General features: G+C 46.8%; 1 protein-coding gene across 1 annotated transcript in view; it reads right to left on the bottom strand.

Moving 5' to 3' along the window:
* The window catches only part of si:dkey-11f4.7 (piezo-type mechanosensitive ion channel component 2), a 34575-nt gene extending 15493 nt beyond the window's left edge, over positions 1 to 19082 (bottom strand). The window contains exons 1-24 of the mRNA XM_061680128.1: positions 19019 to 19082; positions 16400 to 16495; positions 12964 to 13065; positions 12817 to 12862; positions 12006 to 12165; positions 11723 to 11924; positions 9327 to 9540; positions 9009 to 9174; positions 8365 to 8457; positions 7465 to 7506; positions 7257 to 7392; positions 6998 to 7143; positions 5401 to 5667; positions 4947 to 5055; positions 4712 to 4833; positions 3677 to 3736; positions 2734 to 2882; positions 2507 to 2671; positions 2054 to 2095; positions 1720 to 1752; positions 1473 to 1530; positions 827 to 938; positions 508 to 659; positions 257 to 433 (exon numbers count right to left, since the gene is read on the bottom strand). Of these exons, the coding sequence (XP_061536112.1) occupies positions 257 to 433; positions 508 to 659; positions 827 to 938; positions 1473 to 1530; positions 1720 to 1752; positions 2054 to 2095; positions 2507 to 2671; positions 2734 to 2882; positions 3677 to 3736; positions 4712 to 4833; positions 4947 to 5055; positions 5401 to 5667; positions 6998 to 7143; positions 7257 to 7392; positions 7465 to 7506; positions 8365 to 8457; positions 9009 to 9174; positions 9327 to 9540; positions 11723 to 11924; positions 12006 to 12165; positions 12817 to 12862; positions 12964 to 13065; positions 16400 to 16495; positions 19019 to 19082 (2913 nt within the window). The remainder of the gene's footprint in view (positions 1 to 256; positions 434 to 507; positions 660 to 826; positions 939 to 1472; positions 1531 to 1719; positions 1753 to 2053; positions 2096 to 2506; positions 2672 to 2733; positions 2883 to 3676; positions 3737 to 4711; positions 4834 to 4946; positions 5056 to 5400; positions 5668 to 6997; positions 7144 to 7256; positions 7393 to 7464; positions 7507 to 8364; positions 8458 to 9008; positions 9175 to 9326; positions 9541 to 11722; positions 11925 to 12005; positions 12166 to 12816; positions 12863 to 12963; positions 13066 to 16399; positions 16496 to 19018) is intronic.
* Between the last annotated feature and the right edge of the window lie 1245 nt (positions 19083 to 20327).

Raw genomic sequence — 20327 nt, 5'->3', positions numbered from 1 at the left:
ATCTTGTTCGGAGAGCTTTTCACCAGGTGGAGTATTTGTTGACTTTTTCGAAAATGACAAATGTCCGTCAAGCGAGAAATACGGAAAATCGCATAGTTCTTCAAAGTTAGTTTTGCCAAGGCTTCTTCTTATACCTTGTTTGACGCTGTGCAGCACGTTTTGTTGAGGAAAGAAAGCGTTATTTGTTTGAACCAGGTTGATGATGTCTCAAAGCATGTGGAAAAGTAGGACATCCCCCACAAGCTGAAGCACTCACTGCGGTGCAGTTGGAGGAGTAGCGGAGGGGTTTGATGACCTCCAGCTGGTAAAACATCTTGCACACCACCGTGACGCAGGCCCACACGGCGGACACGCTGGATGCCGTGGGCCGCAAGCGATGGAACGGGATCGCAAGCACCCACAGAACCAGGAAGAGCAGGTTCATGAGAGAAACCTGCCGAGACGGACAACGGGAACACATCACGACCATGACAGTGGTTCGTTCCGCTCCTGTATATTGTACCCGACCTCTTTCAAGGACACCCAGATGATGCCAGAAGACACGAGTTTGAAGCCGTGGAGCTCCATTAGTCTCCAGCACAGCTCCTGCAGTTTCTGGAGGCCTAAGATAGCCTGAACGAGCAGCAGGCTGGCCCGGTTCACAATCACAACCCACTTGTCTGGGGAGGGGAGAGAAAGGGGAAAAAAAATCCAGCGGTGCCACCCACCTTGAACCAATTGCCTACTCGTGACAATAACGGAGAGACCCGTAACCGTGTCTTCCATTATTTGTCCGACTTTATATCGATCTTGGACGAGACACGCCGAGCCCAGCGAATGGTGTTACCTTCCCGCTTCGTTTCCTCCTGCTCCTCCTCATCACTCCCTTCTGAGGTCATCTCAGAGGTCATTTCAACAATATCAAGAGTCTCCTGACTTTTCCCACTGCTTATGTTTTCCTTTCGAAGTCTATAAGAAAAGAAACATTCGGAATCGAACACCCTCGAGGACTCTGGAAAAATATATCACACAAAGACTTTGGGTCCAGTTTTCGTGACCGGCGCAACTGTGTGCCAGGGGTGGGTTGGACCGGCGTCGATAATTTCGCAGAGCAGTTCGGTCCGGCGGGGATCCGACAGTGGGTTTGTGTTTACCCCTGACTTTATTCGCCACCAGTCAAAGCGGCCCCTCTCATTCCCTTTGAGGCGCAACGGCAGTTTGAACTGAGCTACCTCCGTGCGGAAGAGGACGATACGTAATCACAGCCATCGGCGTGCGACCGGAGCATTGGCACCGCTCTTGGCCGGCGCGACGACAAACTATGTGAGCGGGCGTCCTTATTAGATACAGAATGAGCTTGTGATAACCGCCTCCTACTTAAAGATGTCCGCGGAACACAAGGTTTGTCTGCCTGTGCCCTGATCAAATTCCACCAAGATTTAGAGGTGTAAGTTTAGACCGCCTTTGCGCCATCAATTTGTCACTCCGCCGACCGCGTCTCCGAGGACGCGCTGTTGCTGCGCCGGAATGCCCGGTTTGGCGCAGACCGGTCTGCCGAATCGGCAAACACGAGAGCCTCGCGCTTGCACGAAAATCAGGACATGCCGGGATGTGCGTCGTCGCCGTAGATGCGCTGTCTACGAAAACGGGGCTCTTCATCTCATTGAACATGTGAGGATCAAATGTTTTACTCTTTCTTTTTGCTTTATTGCATTCCTGCTTCGGTTTTGAAATTCTTACCTTTTCTGGAGCTTGTCAATGTTTTCTTTAATACTGGAAATAAATGTAGAGAGAGAGTCAGTACGGATTGTTTTTAGAGCCGGCCATGTAACAGAAACAAAATAAAAAGGGTATTTTAGGCTCATACGTTTTAACACTTGCTAGCGCCAAATAACAGTTAATATTAACAGCTCTGTATAGAGATATTATAAATAGAATGTACGTAGATTTTTGTTCTCGATGACTCTGTGTACAATTGAACCTTCAAGTAGTTTTTTGTTTTTTGTTTTACCTTTCTGTTGTCCGCTGCATTTACATTTGATCTTAAAGCATGCGAGAAGGGATGAAGACTTACATGTCAGAAATCACGTTGACTGAACGTCTGAGTTCTTCTTCTCTAAGTGAAGAATAGATGGGAGGGGGGGAAAAAACAAAGGTCATTTCATTGATGTGTCTTTTTGTACTTACTTTTCTATGGAGCCCGTAGAGCGACGTAAGAAAAACAAACAAATAAAGGCTGGGGGAAAAAAAACAACAAAGTTGGTGAGATCTTGCAAAAACTGCAACAGAACGCAAAGGTTGGTGAGGGAACCTGTAGTTTAAAACACTGCAATGACAACATGACACTAATGATTTACTGGAGACACCGGTCACATTCGATTCTATATTTATCTTTATACCGTAATTGAAACAAAGGAACAGCCTTTTTCACCACAGCGCCACCTGTTGAATCTGCTGGGCAACTTATGTCCTTCACGTATGATCACGCAGCATCTCTGTAGAATTTATAATTTGGCTTCCCTCTCACCTGGGAACTTGCCTGACGGGAACATTGTCGAGGTCACTGAGGGTCAGGAAGTCGCAGTTGAAGTAATGCAGCTGCAGAATACAAGCCAATAGGAACGCCGCAGGAAGTAGGATACGGGCAAAGAGCTCCATGGTGTTGTAGCGTTCCAAACCCAGATCTCGAAGACTGACCGAGGATACGAGGTGAAACTCAAGCTCACGATCCGCGAGCGATGCACTGATACTCACCCGTCCTCGGACATGCCCATGCTCTGTCGCAAGAGCGCGGACACACTTCGGAACTGGTACAGGTAGATGGCGATCAACACCAGCATCGAATAGCCGACCACCACCGCCCAGAACGTCTTCAGGTACCGGCGCCACAAGTCGAAGCGAACCTGAGATGTGGAGACATAACATAACATTAATAATGGATAGCATAGACCAGAGGTGTCAAAATACACAGTCCTCGGGCCAAAACCGAGCCGCTGGCGGGTACAATCGGGCCAGCGGGATCAATTTGAAAGTGCAAAAATATGTAAGCGATTGCGGTGGCGGGGGACTAAGGATAGTGAGGTTGACGGCTTTTTCGACAACAACCAGCAGACGAGACTTACCTCATTTTTCCATAGTTTGATCAGGAAGACATTTTGTACATTCGTACAAAAATTGTCAAGTAATCAGTAATGGCTCATTAAATTTCCTGTTCATCAGTCAAGGAATTCCAACCGCCCCTCTAGAATGCAAATAGACCACAGGGTTGCTGATGATATCCAAACAGAGAATGAAGGGAGTCTTGTCGCAGCCATTAGGCCTTTGTGAGCTAAGTGCGCGGCATGCATCTAAAAGCTCAGCAGAAACACAAGAAGGGCAAGCGAAACCAGGAAAACGCGAGCAAACTCGGATGTGTGTGCATTTCGGACTTGAAATCAATAGAGAGGCCCGCTTTGAGTGTGCTCGTGCCTTGTCTTGGGTTTCGATAATAGATACCTTAGAAGAGCGCCCGAAGAGCTGAGACCGTCTCGAGATTATTCACGTGGCAGTCTCGTGCGTTTTTGGTTTTGTTTTCAAACGGCATTCAAAAAAGAAAAAATCCGCGTTGACGCAATTAACAGCGCTCAGTTTTGACTGATTATTCCGTTTAGGTAACCGTAGCAACCAAAACGAGACCTTGCGGGGTCGGATTGCGCACCTGGTACAGGACGACGAAGGACAGGAAGAGAACAATGTAAAGAATCTTGTAGACGACCACCTGAGCAAGGGATACAGAGTCAAGATTAGAAACGGCACATTTGCATTTCTATTCCATATTCGACTATTACCACAACTTCAAACATTATGTGCATTGTGACCCCACTGCGCCCCCTCCATCCTGTCTCTCTCTCTCTCTCTTCATATACTCTCCTGCATAATGATGTATAGTTAGAGAGTACAAAGGTACTGTGAAGATTTGGCCTTCCGTGCGCACGCTGTGTTCCGTCGCATGCATAAAGACGCATGAGGTCCAGCGCGTCGTCGAGGTTGGCGGTGTTGCATACGCTATATTGTTTTCTGATCGCACTTCTCATCCATTTCTAACGAGTGTCGCCGTGTGCTTCTTCAACAATTTAGTTTCACGGAACGGAAGACTCTAAAGTGCCCGGAGGTGCGGATGTGAGCGCGGATGGTTGTTAGTTTGTACGTGCCCTGCGATTGGCCGACGACCGGTTCGGGGCGTGCCCCGCCGCCTGCCCGACGATCGCTGGGATGGGCTCCGGCACGCGTGAGGAGAAGCGGCTCGGAAAATGGATGGATGGAGACGATATGTTATCACAGGTATATTGCGAACATTTAGTCACAGTAATAAAGCATCGGGAAATACACTGTGTGTTTAAAACCGGTCGGAATAGTGGAATCAAGGTTTAAAATGCCACAAATGGCTTCGTTTGGTATTGATGGTACGGTCATTTAAGTACGTCCGAATAATTACAGCCACTTCCTGTGGTAGCCATTATCTTTTTTCCGAGAGGGTCAATATTTGAGGTGAGGCGTTTGTGGAGACACGAGCGCTCTTGGAGAGGAGGTCACCGTTTTCAGTTTATCTGCCAGTTGGCACTGGCGGCATCATCCCGCCAGATCCGGCATACGGCGTCCATTGTGAAATTCAACTCGACTCCTAATCCTTACGTTACTTTTGCAGTTTTGCTGCAGTCATTTCTTTAACGTGCGTTCATCGGTCCGTGTGTACCGTTCCGGAGAAGCTGACCACAAAGAACATGGAACAGCAGAAGAAGATCCAGTATTTGACCAGGACGCTTTTGACTCCAGAGATCAGCATGGCCACCGCCGGAGATGGCTGGTTTTCCTCGGCTGGAGAAGGTAAAAAATAAAGGAGAGAAATAGGGAAAGGCAAGAGGAATTCATATTTGCCCCCTCTTGAAAGGACATGAAATGGGTGCGACAAACAAATAGAATTCAATTACGTTGGATAACTTTGACTTCATCGAGCGATCTGGCCTTCAACCTCTGCTCCTCGCGTCTTTCCTTCAGCTGCTGACGAAACATCAACCAGAAGGCGAAGCTGTAGAAAACCTGCATGCAAGCAAAATAAAACAGGCACAATAAAGTGACGAAAAACATGGCCGTTTCACGTCAAACGGCCATGAAGGTACTTTGGGTAGTGTTGTGAGATGTGGTCCCGATGAATAATGGAGCAAATCATAATAACGAATGGATTGATTAAAGGTAAGAAAGGGCCCGGGCCATCAAGACACTTCAAAAAGAGAGAGAGAGAGAGAGAAAAAAGAAAAAGTAGAAATTGATCGCAATCTATGATGGTGTGTGATTTGGTGCTGATCCAACTTAGGTTTGCTCAGCGTTGGCGAAGATTTGCGCTCCAAACGATAGGCGGTTTCAGATAGCGCTTCTCTCTGTTACCTTCGATCCCAAGTGGATGCAAGGTGCGGGGTGATACCCGTTCAGGTCAAAATCCTCGATGACGGCCGGGGGCAGACCGGGGTACAGCTCGCCCCGGCTCAGGCGCAATCCGCTGACGAAGCCCAAAACCAGGAGAACTGTACCGTACGCGGCCAGGAAGGGGGCGGACATCATGGCATACCGGCGCCTGTCTCGCATCATCCAGATGACGCAGGACCAAACCAGCAGGGCAAAGGTCAGCCAGTTGTTGTAGGTGATACTCCAGACCTTCAGAGCAGACGGGATGTATCGCATAGAGACGTCGCTCGTGTTTATTTGTCGAGACCATTTTTTTCAGAGATATTTATTTCTATTGTTTCCGTGAAAGTTGATGTCAATTCATGCGGGGAGGGGGGGGGGGACCTTGCTGGAAAACAAAACAAAAGTCATCATCATAACCACAGTTCCCTTCACAGTTTTCAAGTTGTACTATCCACGAGGGTCCTTGGTTTCCGACCGAGTTCTGTTCCCGCCCGTAACCCGATATAGTACGAGTCACCTACACTAACTTTCACAATTACAGTAAATATTGGTATAGAAAACACTTATTGGCCACGGATATAAAATAGTCCAATGGAAAAATATGGCAAGAAAAGGAGATCACTTCAGGACCTTTTTCGCACGCTGGAAAGGGGTCGGTCAAGTGCCGCGTGACGAATTTCGGGGCGACGTTCATATTTAGGAAACAAATGTCACGTGTCGAAACGAGCATTTATTAATAATAAGGCGGGTTGAGTTGTAACCATGAAACATACATAGCCTACGTATGACAGAGGGTTCCTACGGACGGAACCCGAATGATCCGGAAGGCGTCGTCGTTTATCGCTACCTGCACGGAAGCGGTCGTGAATCAGACTTACAGTAAATATTCAAAACACCGTGAATAAAAAGGCAATGACATGAAAAACAGGAAGTACGATGGTGACTGAGCATGCCTTCTTGCGCAGTGTGATGACGCACTGCAAAAAACAAGGACCTCAATACTCTTTACTTTATGTATTTTTTCTTGAAGAATGAACTCTGCTAAAACGCAAACGAAAACACTGTTGGATTGTCTCCTAACGGCAAGAGTTCATCGTAATTTCCTTCAGTGAACGTGTGGTAAACTCGCATGACAGTTCGCTAGCCCATCCCAAAAATCAAGCCCGTAAAATATGAAGGTCAATTGGATTGTTTTTGCCTTTTGCTAATGTAAGTTTCATGTCTGGATGCGTTAGCTAGCCAAATTCACACAAGCATTATTGTTCCATTCGGACTTTTGACTGCTAAAGAGAAGCAACTTGTTTCATTTGGGTTATTTGGTTTCTGTCTTAGAACACAACGGAGTCGGTATAGTTTCATATAGTTTAAGATGAGGCGTTTACGCTCTAACGTCTTTGCATTCCTGAGCAATGAGTCCGTTACAGTTCCTGCTCAGGCTTACACGGCACAATGATGGCATAATTACAAGACTGAAATCCGTGTCGGATTGACTCCTTTGGACATTTGGGAGCACTTAAGATTTGTTCACTCAATGACAAATCTATTTGTAAGTCATGGCCGGTCAATGCCTCCCTACCATCATGATAATGAGGCCACTGACGTAGCTGTGTTTCTGGACCAGTCCTCCGAAGACGACCAGACCGCTCGGGCCTGAATCGGGAGCAGAGGTTTCTGTCAGACTCGCCGAGGACTGGCCGGTCCTCTCCGTTTCAGCTTGGCTATCTGTCTCAAGCAGAAGGGATGGACAGAGCAGGTAACAACGTTTTGGGGATGTCTTGTGCTCATATTGACAATGACAAAAACAAATGAATGGAAACATATTTGCTTGTGTTTACCACGTGACGGCGAATGTTTGCCTTCTTCATACTGCGGGAGAGGCAAACGGTCGGTGTAGCCGGCACGCCCGAGCCGGCTTCCTTGATCCTCTCCGTAGACGCCTTGCCACGAACCGCCCCTCGTGAACACGATCGCCTTTGGAAAGAGAATACATGAGGACCACTTTTGTCTTGATGACAAAAGAATTCAAAATTCAAATATCGGCACCCGATTAGGTCGATATGTTTCCTCCTCCGCGCCGCTCAAAAGCTGAAAGCAGGGAAAAACACTTTCCGAGTTATTCTTTTGAACAGTTCCCGTCCGTCCGTCCATTTTCTGAGCCGCTTCTCCTCACACACACGTACGTGGGAGGAAAGCGGAGCGGCCGGGGAGAACATGCAAAGCCCACACAGGCGGGGCCGGGGATTGAACCCGGGTCCTCGGAACCGTGGGGCAGACGCCCTAACCGGTCGGCCGCCGTGCCGCTCGTTTCCAATCATCGAATGTGATGAATAACGTGGAGATTTTGCAAGGTTTTCTTTTTGTTACCGACCTCTTTCTTACAGTAACTTGACCAATCATTGAACAAATTCTTATCCTTGACTTCTGATTTCAAAAGTAGTTCTCCATCTGTTTGTTGTGCCTATGTAAATGAAACACGAATATGGTTTCACAGTCATAACGGCCCTCTGAGGGAAACTGCGCCAACGATATGGCCACTGACAAAATTTGGTTTGACAGCCCTGGTCAAAATCGAAAGAGCAGTGGGGGAAACAGTCATTCATTCCCACCTTTTACCCATACATTATTGATGACTGGCTAGTACATATGTTGGTAGTAGGCCTGGATATGGTGCATTTCTAATAGTGTTACTAACGTAAAACTAAAGAAAAACACACACGTATTAATACCCACTGTACATGAACGAATGCAAGCATTCATTGCAGCTGGTTAAAAAACGACTGACGGATAAACGCAATGATTAATAGTTCCGATGGATCATAAACCCAGACAAATACTTTACAGCAGCGGTAATGTTCCTTCGAAAGCAAAACGCATGAATTGGAGAACGAAAGGAAATGCATGCTTTGCAGTAAACGCACGATGCGCTATGTGTATGTTGTTTACATCATGCTTATCTCCTGAGATGTACACGACTCCGGAGAAGCTCGGGGCAGCGTCTGGAGTGGATGGCCGACTCTCTTCGCCATCGCCGTTGTCCTAAGAAACATAAACATCAAACATAAAGCGTTAATGATCAAACTAGAACGCAAACACCCCAAAAATACTGCTCGTGGCTTAGCCCATGAGCAGGTCATTACAGCGGTGCGGTGTCGAGCGCCTTGTGGGTGTCGTCTGTCTATATGCGCCCCGTGCGAATGCCTGCCGACCAGTCCGAAGCGCACCCCGACTTCGGCCCAAGGTCAGCGGTGACGGGCTCCGGCTGAACATAACAGAAGCGCAACGTCCCAATCTATCGAGCGGATGGCGCCGCTGGGGGGAAAAAGAAGCTTCGGACTTCTATTTTACAGAGTAACTCAAATGCGAATAAACATGTATCCAAACACTGTTTTGGAGTCATTTGCTTAGTGTGTCTTTGTAGTTCAATTGGAAATGTGCACACACGCCCCTTTTGTTACTGGGCTGGGATGAATAATAATTGAGCCCAATGAATTCTGTTCCATTTGTTTTGACCGTGACGTTCTTGAGATGACCTGTTAGAAATGTTGAAAGTGCTTCGTTGCACAAAGGTAAAGACGCTGTCAACCAACCTCGTCTGTGATTTGGACCCATTTGTGCAGCAGCGTAACTAGCGTGTAATAAAGCAGCAGCAGAACAAAAGGGTTGACGAAGTCGGGCCAGCCGACGTCGGGCCGCAGACCGAGCGTGTACGGGTCAGAACCGTTGGTTCGGATCACTCCTGTCATTCCAAACAACCTAAGGCACACGAGATGGATGGAATCAAACTTCATGGGTCTTCGGTCTTCATAAAAAAAAGGACGAATCAAGCACAACACCGAAAATCTGAATTCAATGTCCATTCTGTGGCGGGCTCTCAATAATTCTCCTTTTTTGGGATCGGGCGATACCTTGCGTAGACATCGTCAGGCGGCACCAGCTGCTGGGACACGGGCAGCTGGTAGACGTAGAGCACGAGAAGGTGCCCGCCACTGAAGACGGTCATCATCGCACACAGCGAGCTGAAAAGGAGCAGGCCCGTCGACCGGCCGATCGCCCACCACCACGCCAGTCCGAGGAACGTCGCAAAGTACACGCCAGAGGTAAGCGACGGAAGAGCGATACCTGGGAATATACACAAACGCTACGGGAAGAACGGAGAAGCGGTCGTATTCCGGCATTGACGCAAACTCACTTGATGGACAAATGCATTGGGACATGCAGAACTCCCTAATCGGTTGATTCGTCAGTTCATTTGCCGCTCCTCTGATGTCTTCTACGCCCACGAGCTGCAGGACCGTGCGGGCGATCCGGCGAAGGCGCGGGGGACGAGCCCTTCGCCCGTCGAGGAAAATACGTTCGCTGCAGTCAGCTACTGGCCGAACGACGTGCGCTGCTGAGTCGACGCTGAACTGACAGTCCACACTCTCGTACGTGTGTTCATCGGGGACTAACGCGCAACGACAACTCGAAAATGTCATCGTCGCGGTGGACTGAGCCGTTTAGCTCCTTAGCTCGCTAGCTTGCGGCCTGGCGACCATATTGAACAATTCACTTTCTCTGTTGTGTACTAGAAGCTGCACATGGCGACAGGCTGTGGCGCATCGGACGGCGCCAACAAAAGCCCACCGATGCGCCACGAGCCGACTCGCGGCTAACGACGCAGCCGTCGGCTCACCGCGACAATGACCATTTATCGAGTCTGGAATAACTATCGTGTCCATTTTACAATACGTTTATACAGTCATTATCATGACAGGCCTACAAACGACTCACACCTACGGACAAGTTAGGAAAGTTATTTTGTTAACTTCCATTCAATGTCGGTTTTGGGCCTTGCCGCTTCCGTGCGGTGATTTGTCCAGATTCTCTGAACCTTTTGATGGTATTATGGACCGTAGATGATGAAATTTTGGATATATTGGACTTGTTAGAGTAGTTTTAATTCAGCATAGTTTTTACCTTTACTTGAGGATTTACGTTAAGAAGAAACGGTACTTTTGCTCTGCGATAGTGATCGACATGCCGCTACTGTGCCAATCAAAGCGACTCGCGGCGGCTACGTGGGCCTCGTGTTTACATTGCAGACTACGAAAAGAAAAAAAAAAGCTTTAACATGCAGTCTAGTTTCGCCACTCCCCAAACTTGGATATTTCATCCCACTTGTAACTTGAGAAAGTTGCAGATGTCTTTACTGTTGTTTTGGCTGTGTATCTGGCAACATTAGCCCTATTTTGTGGTCATAAGTCACTGTAAAACAGGAATCTTCTGGGGCACTAGTGTTCTGTTTTCTCTCTCTCTCTCTCTCTGTCTATCTCTCGCTCGCTCACTCTTGCTTTGGCACTCGCACACTTTATAATAAGTCTCGTCAGCAAACAGCTTCTTCATTCGGCCATTTGAGTGGATAAAGCAAATAATGTTTGCGTAAGGCCCTATGCATGTGTTGTTGCTTTTGGGCACTTCAAATTGTAAACGGTGGTAGGTGTGTGTGTGTGCGCGTGTGTGCGCTTCCGTTGAACACGATCTGTGATCTGTCTGAGCACAGTCTCATGCCAGTTATAAGGGGGAGTGCGTCCTTGTTCAAGCAGATTGACTTGCATTTATTCGATTGAAGCTCGATTTGTCCAGGTAAAAGACCAAGTAAAACAGAAGGGCGACCTGGCCAAGAAGGCAGCAAATTAAACTTCAAGTCCAAGTCAGTCGCATACAAGTTTATTTCCATTGTTTATTTTCAAAATCAATCAGCTGAGTTGTAGAAATTCTCGGCCACGAATGGTGGGAAAAGTTTCCAAATGATTTACCTTGGTCTTTTACGTGAGTGAAACCTGACATTTGAAGAGGGGCGTAAAGACTTCCTAGCCACTGCTGCCCTGCTCCTGTTTTTGTAATCTGCCCGGCGATTATTGACTCTTGTACTGTTTCACAAGTGCAAACAATACATTAGAAGAGCGTTTCTTGGAGCTGAATTTGCCTTCAGGTTTCATTGAATACATATTTGTATTTATGTTTCAGATGAAGTGATACTGTTCAGCAATATCTGAATTTGCACATTCATTTTTGATGTAGTTATTTGTATTGTACGTGACGTTCCTGCTGAGATTGAAGAAAATCAAATGAGAAGTTACTCATTAGCCACTCAGTACTTGAGCACTGAGTACTTTCTTCCACTGACTCGAGTAATTATCGGGAGCTCATTCAAACAGTCGCGGCCGTAGTTCCGACTTCTGGCAGACTTTCAAATTGTAAAGGCTTACGCGGCTCCGTGTCCCATTTCTTTTGTCCATACCGTGCACCCGCCGCACTTCACCTGCCAGTCCCAGCAGGAAAGTCACAACCGCTTTCCCCGCCGTGTCCATCATAGCGGATAACAGCAGCCTCAAGCCGGCCGCAAACGTCAGCAGCTTCTGAACAAACTGCGGCGGGACAGATTCGAGCGGCGCCGTGCTCTCGTCCGAGCTCTCGGAGCGTTCGCTCCCTCCGTCGGACTCCGCGTCGGAGGTCTCCGGGTCCTGCCGGACCCCAGACGAGCGGAGTCACGTCCCTGTCGATCCCCGTCTCCGGGTACAAATATTATAGGCCGATAGCCTTACCTCAGAGTCAGAGGGCCGGATCCCATTCTCGTGGAGGTTGACCTGAGGTGCCGCTCGAAGTAGCTTTCTGAGAAGTCTCAGTATGAAGAGAGCGGCGACGAGAAGGCCCGCGTCTGGCGCCAGGAGGCGTACGATGTTGCCCGGGTCGACGCGGCTCAATCTAGACGCACGCGCACAACCGTTTGCTTTAACTTTGCATCAATAGAAAAAATAAACAGAACGTAGGTTCATTCATTGGATGGAACATTTTTAGCATCCGCAGCAGAACCTCGAAAAGCGGACCGCATCTCAGTTATATCAGGGGACTCGGGATTTTGCATCACCGCATGAAACCTCATAAGCCGGACCTGGATTGTGCAAGTATTTAAAGATGAGTTTTTATTTGTCTTGTAAGAGAAGAACAACAGAACAGGAGAAGAATCTAAAGTGCAAGAGAAGTTAGGGGAAGTATAAGTTGTAGTCCTAACTGTGGTTAACTTGTTGCACTTTTCTTATGAGGATGACAAATGTTGACAAAATTAGGTACGTGAGACGCATCGAAGGTTAAGTGTGCGTTTTATTCTCTACGTATCTTTAGGCTTGTGTAAATGCCAAAATGTTACTGAAGCTAGAACAGAATATTTCTCACTCAACAATTTCCTACGGGAACCTTTGAAAATCCAAACAAATCTCAGGCGAAGGACCGCCCGAGCGCAATTGGACCTCCAAAGTTGCATGGTACCGTATATGTAATTCAGGTGGATTCGATTCAAAGTAACGGTCGCAATAACGGGACGCGTTCTTTGAGGATGCGTCGCATTTGACCCCGTACCTCACAATGCCGACGTGGTAGAGGAAATCCTCCCAGAAGCCGCTAACTGTTAAAAAGATCATCAGGTGAAGCGCAAAAGTTTGCTGGTCAAGACACTCGACGGTGATTTTGGAAGACATTGAAACGATCACTCGTGCGTTGTTCTACCCTGTGGGGTGATGTAGGCAAAGGGGATCTGCATGAAGCACTGCAGGCTGAGAAATGTCAAACTCGTGTAGATGATCCCACGTAGGAACTGCCCCGTGTTGCCTGCCGAGAACAAAAGATGACAAGGGATACTGTCGGGTAGAACCGATGAACATATTGACATTTATATACAATATCTGTGAGTGGGAGAAAAAGGTGGGAAAAGAACTCCCGTACTATACTTAAGTGGAAGCCCCTTGCACAATGGTCATTGCAATATGAGTCATTCGAACGGCTCTAAGTGCCAGAGGACTCTGCATCTTTTTGCGCAATTGTTTTTTGTCAATGTCTTTATGTCTCCAAAGCGTTCTCTGTTGTCCATTGACTGTCTGTTGTCGCCCAAGAGCGGCTCCGACTACCGGAGACAAATTCCTTGTGTGTGTGGGGGGTTTTTTTTGGACATACTTGGCAAATAAAGATGATTCTGATTCTGAAGTACAGATACGAATAGATACAAAAGTAAAAAAGAAAAACTCCAAGTACTGATTCAACTCCAATATATATATATTTTCCCCACTGTCAATTACAATGTCCAAGTTGGCACAATGAAAACAAAGGAACTTCTCTGCACATAAAATAGTTTCCGTTTTTATTAACTTAGTGCTCCTACTGAGAAGGGGGGGGAAAGCACGTTTCGTGTCGCACGTTGTCGTTAAAGAGCTCGTTAACTTTGGCTCGACTTTCCCGCTGTCAAAACACGTTCCCGTAGCTTTGCGAATGTTGTGAACCAAGTACCGGAAAATGCCAAATGAGGTCATGATAACTACTGGCAAAATACACATTGCTCGCGTGTGGTTTTTTTTAGATGAGACAGAATTTGTGAATGCCTGAAGCTTGTGCTTTTTAGGTTGTCACGTGACAACACATTCTCCGCCAATCATCAAACAATCCTCTTTCATAAATAAGAGCCCGAAATCTTAATCAATCACTCCAAATATCAACCGCTCTCTTTTTACATCTCGTTTACATCGTGTGGTCATCCGCGGCGGCTACAAAACGCAACACGGCTATTTTGACAAAGTAAGGAGGAGGAAGAAAAGAAATCTGTTTTTAAATAGAAGGACTAAGCGCAGAGTAAAAGCAGTAAAACGCTGTATTTCTTTTGTCTCTGGTTATGGCGAAAGCCTATGTAGAGCGCCTCGTGTCATGCCGCTGCAGTTGTATGAGGGTGCCGGTTTGTCCCCGGAACAGATTAGTTCCAAATTGAAAAATGGTTCCACCAATGCCTCAGAATGGATTATGTCGGACCTCGAGAGGTCCCGCTGTAACTTTGTGTGTTTGGAATGAGAAGGCTGGATGCACTGCACATAGTAGAAAGGATTCTCGCTGAGCCAGCCACTTTGTTATTGATGTCCAGGGTTTTTTTTCCCCTAAAAGCTTCATATCACTTCAACCTCTCTCCTATAAAGATGGATGCATCATACTCTCTGAGTAAGCGGTGGTCTCACAAAAAAACAAAACAAAAAAAACAACCTAACAAGCACACCTGCACACGCACACACATTTGGGCACTTAGGCCGAGCAGAGCGAGCTCATATGAGGAGGGTGAGCATCATTGTGGGCAGGGTGTCGCTTTAAGAGACACAAAGACTGAAAGGCAAACACACTAAAAGAGTGCCACAATGCTGACATCGCCTCTTTTAATTCCTCACTGTAATTACCAAGCTATGTATAATTGATTTGACTATTCCAACCACATCCCCTTTACAAAGTGTGCGTGTGTGTGTGTGTGTGTGTGTGCGGGAGAAGGGTGGAAGGGCGATTTTAATTGATCAGAATATAGTCAGCAAAATGGGGTAAATCGCGCGCACAGATTGACACCCGAAAGGTTTTATTACACTTCACTTTTATCATAGCTCCTTTTTTAAAGTCGTAACACTGAGCAGAAGGCAAACGTGGGATGCCTGTTGATTTAATTGGTAAACAAAGTCACAATAACATTCTCTTATATCGCAATTTAATGAAGAAAAAAGGTTTTGGATTGACTGCATTCTTTCTTTCTCGATAAACTGCGCTTGAAGATGAAATAATAAAGTCAAGGTTTGATACTAATTACAAAACATTTTTGGATACTACTCCCTTCTGTGAGAACACGACAACAAATTCTTGTGTGTACATATTCAAGTCAAAGACTCGGAAAGTGATACAATTCAGAAGTCGATCAAAATATTTGCTAAAAGTACCCCTCGAAAGACTTTAGAATTGCTAACATTATGTTTGTAAGTTTCCACCTGTGGGCGGTTTTGACTCGTGGGGTTAGGGTAAAAAAAGAATTGAATTCAATTACATTTTCAAAAGGGAAAAAAAAGCTTCTATGGAAACAATGTTTGAATGCAAAGTTGTGAAATGACTTCCCGTACAGAAAGCGAACTTAAAAAAAGGGGGAAAAAAGAATTGCCACCATTGTCATGCTTGATTTCACATGACACCTCCGCATCCATCCATCAATTTTAGCATCAATCTTAGCCTCATTGAAACTCGTTCACTTTCAGCCCTTACAGTCAACGTGGATATTTGACTTCTAAAGCCGTCGATGGCAGTGAATGTGTCGCAGGTGAGCCGGTGAGCTGGCGAGCCTGCGCCCGCCGACTTACGGCGAGAGGCGGGCTGCTCCCTGGACTGGTTCCCAACGAATCGCAAGGCTAAGACCTCAGTACAGTGTTTTGTTCTGTTTTTCAGTATACTTTGCATTGTTACTTGGTTCCCAAGGGCCGTGTGTTTTAATTGACTATTAACAGTGGTTAACCTCTTCCGATTGGAGGACAGTTATTTAGCACAGTTATTCATCGTTTTGGGATTGCAACACTTTGACAGTGGAATAGGTTCATCCATCCGTCCATCCGTTTTCCGAGCCGCTCCTCCTCACGCGGGTCGCGGGCGTGCCGGAGCCCATCCCGGCAATCGTCGGGCAGGAGGCGGGGTACGCCCGGAACCGGTCGCCAGCCAATCGCGGGGCACAGACAAACAACCAACCATTCGCACTCACAGTCACATCCCATGCATGTTTTTGGGATGTGGGAGGAAAGCGGAGTGCCCGGAGAAAACCCACGCTGGGCACGAGGAGAACATGCAAACTCCCCACGGGCGGGGCCCGGGATTGAACCCCGCTCCAGTCGGCCACCGTGCCGCCGGAATAGATTTATAATATTTATATTTTTATACTCTCCATATGTTTGGATGTGAGCGTGAATGGTTGTTTGTCTCCTCTGCGATTGTCTGGAGACCGGTCCAGGGTGTACCCTGCTTCTTACCCAAAATCACCTGGCACAGGCTCCAGCTCACTCATGACCGTAATGAGGACAAGCGCTGTCAAAAATGGATGGATGGACCATTCTAAATTGCTGATATCAATTGGCTTCCAGGGGAAATTGGGATTCCAAACAAGGAGGATTCTCACCCTTCATCGTGAGCAGACTTGGGTTCGGCATCAGCGGCAAGGTGAGTAGAAACAGGAAGTAGACCACGGACAATCCGTTGTATCGGAAAGACGCAGCTGTGTTGAGAAAACCATTTTATGTTCATTGAATCAAGTTCAGCCTTCAGGGGGGGGGGGGGGGGGGGGGAATACAGATAATTACAATAGGACCGGCTGCACTGTGCACATTACCGGAACGTCACCCAAGGAGAAATCCCTCAAAATAACCCTCGGTGCGCCACATGGTTTGGTATTGTGCCCCAAGTTTTTTTTTATGCACGCAGCACTTTTTTTCGAATGAAAGCTCTTCACGCCCACACACTGTCAGTCATTGTTTCTTTTGCAGATTCAGATACTTTGCTTATGTTGGGTCATTACAAAGGTACGCCATAAAGACATACATTCAAAACCGGTCCACATTTTAATAAACTGGGCATCAAAGTGAAATAATACCTGGGAAATATAGTCGTTACTGTACACAGTTTATTCATCCATCCATTTTCCGAGCCGCTTCTCCGGTCTGCCGGAGCCTATCCCAGCTAACTTCAGGCAGGAGGCGGGGTACACCCCGAACCGGTCGCCAGCCGATCGCAGGGCAAGTTTGTTTATTTATTCACCGAATAAAACGCCACATCACAACAGCTAATAAGTATTCGTCTTAAAACATGGTCAGTAGAAATGTTCAATAGGGAATTAACATTGTTCAGCCTTTCATGTATTAATGATTCTGATTCTGATCCTCAATGAATCATAAAATAGGTTACACACAACTCCTCTTATGGCAATGGATCTCTTCAGTGCAAAAACTGAAGAGGATTTGAATGTCTGCCATTGGCCGGTGACCAGTACAAGGTGTACTCAGCCTGTCATGATCAGCAAAAAAATGGAAAATGGAGGGATTTTTATTCATGTGTAAAATTCCTCTATCAAAATAAAAAAAAAAAAAAAAGATTTAACTTTGACAAGCACATTTAACTCGGTGTTGTGCTTTTACTCTCAACTATTCAGGCTACATTAACTTATTATCCTCTCTCAAATAAGAATAGATATTAATACATTACATACAATATCCATCCATTTTCTGAGCCGCTTCTCCTCACGCGGGTCGCGGGCGTGCCGGAGCCTATCCCGGCTGTCGTCGGGCAGGAGGCGGGGTACGCCCTGAACCGGTTGCCAGCCAATCGCGGGGCACAGAGAAACAAACAACCATTCGCACTCACATTCACACCTACGGGCAATTGAGAGTCTCCAATTCATGCATGTTTTTGGGATGTGGGAAGAAACGGGAGCGCCCGGAGAAAAGCCACGCAGGCACAGGGAGAACATGCAAACTCCACACAGGCGGGGCGGGGGATTGAACCCGGGTCCTCAGAACTGTGAGGCTGACGCTCTAACCAGTCGGCCACCGTGCCGACACATTACATACAATATAATACATAAAATGCTAATTATATATTATTATCGGCACGGTGGCCGACTGGTTAGAGCGTCAGCTTCAGCTGTTCAACGGTCCGGCGTCTCCGTTGTTGTATTTTACGCTTCATAATGCGCCACACATTTTCAACGGGAGACGGGTCTGGACTGCAGGCATGCCAGTCTGGTACCCGCACTCTTTTACTACGAAGCCACGCTCTTGTAACACGTGCAGAATGTGGTTTGGCATTGTCTCGCTGAAATAAGCAGGGGCGTCCGTGAAAAAGACGTTGCTTGGATGGCAGCATATGTTTCTCCAAAACCCGTATGTACCTTTCAGCATGAATGGTGCCTTCACAGATGTGTAAGTGACCCATGCCATTGGCACCAACACAGCCCCATACCATCCCAGAGGCTACGACGTCCACGATTTCCAAAAACAATTAGAAATGCGGACTCGTCGGCCCACAGAACACTTTTCCACTTTGCGTCGGTCCATCTGAGATGAGCTCGGGCCCAGAGAAGCCGGCGGCGTTTCTGGGTGTTGGTGTTAAATGTCTTTTGCTTCGCATAGTAGAGTTTCAAGTTGCACTTCCGGACGTAGCGCCGAACTGTATTTACTGACATTGGTTTTCTAAAGTGTTCCTGAGCCCATGTGGCGATATCCTTTCCACCTCGATGTCGGTTTTTGTTGCAGCGCAGTGCAGTGTTGCAGCCATAAAACTCTTTAAGTTTATGATTATTTGGTCAAAACAATCAAGTTGATCAGTTTGAACATTAAATATCTTGCCTTTGTAGTGTATTCAATGAAATAGCGGTGGACCACGGAATGTTGAAATCATTGTATTCTGTTTTTATTTAGGTTTAACACAACATCCCAACTTCATTGAAATTTCGGTTGTAGATCCCTTTCATGATTTCCTAAGGCAAACATTGGACTAAAATCCAAAGAAATGGCGTTATGACCAGCATCCGTGCAGGAGCAGATTGTGCTCGACCGCTCACTGCCGGACTTTTATCCACCTGTGTTTTGAAATACATGAGAAAGAACCTAAAATGCACATTTGGATGCATAGTGTTTGTCTATGACTCGCGATGTGTAGTTTCTTGCAAATTTAGACAAATATTGTGAGCTATTTTGTTATTCCCCTTCTGTTGATTGACCAGTTCAAGCACGATAAGACTTACCAGCTAGCAGGCTAAGCGGCAGTAATAAGTTGTACAGCATCCCGACCACCATGTCCCCAGCCATGACTCCTACCACCTTTACGATGACTATTTTCTTCACTTTTTTTCAATGCGGCGATGGTCCTCACGAGCAGGTAAAAGTGTGGGAAACGGCCATGGTCTCACACCTGCTCCGACACGGAGAGACTGGTCCAGAATCAAGTTTGGGATCCTCAGAGCCCGATGGGAATGAGAAGAGGTCTCCTCTCGTGCGCGAGGATAAAGCGCCTCTGCTCTTCTTCGATCCCCTTTTCCGCCTCCCTCACCTCTCTCGCTCTTTCTCTCTCACACAGAACGGCTTGTGACCAAGCGTCCCTGTTACTATGCAGAAATTGAGGCTAACCTCCCTGCGGGGACAGAATGCCGTCACTATATCACCGACAATCATAAAAACGGATAATGATCGTAAACTCGAGTGACTTGGCGAATTGTTCGGCTCATTTCTGCTTTTGTCGATCTTTGCGTATTAATGAGCTGATCAGCATTCTGCATTTCTGACACCAGGCTCATAATCACAACGCACTTTTGCATAAGGCTGGCTCATCACATTTGACTACAGGGTGAGGGGAAGTGTATCTAATATTCACGGCTGCCAGGCCATTAACCACTGGTGTGACGACAGAGGAATCATCAATGCTTGGACCGGCAAAAACAGAAACTTTATTTCCTGAATATTTGAGAATAAACGCCGCATTCGCATACTTCTAAGGCGCTGTGTGGCCGTTACAGTGTGGCTGTCATTTTAAGTACGCTCATTCTCTAGACAAAAGTACCGAGACACACTTCTTGATGGATAAATCCATCTAGCCCGAGACCCCTTCGACTGTTTGGGGAAGGCACTTTTCCGTTGCCAGCGTAAGAACGAACGTCCGTGAAGGCCAACTTGAATGAGTTCGGAGTGGAGGAACAAGCACATAAGAACAGAGATTGGCGCAGGACCGACATTCACACTTCTTCTGGATGAATGGGAAACATAGTCACTCCACTTCTAGAAGTCTTCCCAGACGAGCGGAAGCTGTTAAGGGCCAGCCAAATCGACGTGCTTTTCACTTCTCACTTCCTGTAAGAGTAAACGTCACATCTGCCAATATTTGTCTGTAGAATATCGATCTTACAGCTGCATTTACAATTCAAAAATATCCCATTTTGAATATAGACATGAACGTGGTACCGAAACGATCTCAGCCAGCTCTGCTATTCATCTCCAACACTTTTCAAATCCACAATAGTTATTGTGCTCAAATAATCCCAAGGAGTTTAAATCAGTTAC

This window comes from Phycodurus eques, chromosome 1 (assembly GCF_024500275.1).
Source record: "Phycodurus eques isolate BA_2022a chromosome 1, UOR_Pequ_1.1, whole genome shotgun sequence".
NCBI lineage: Eukaryota > Metazoa > Chordata > Actinopteri > Syngnathiformes > Syngnathidae > Phycodurus > Phycodurus eques.
Note: the sequence above shows the minus strand (reverse complement) of the source record. Positions and strands in the feature narration are given on the sequence as shown.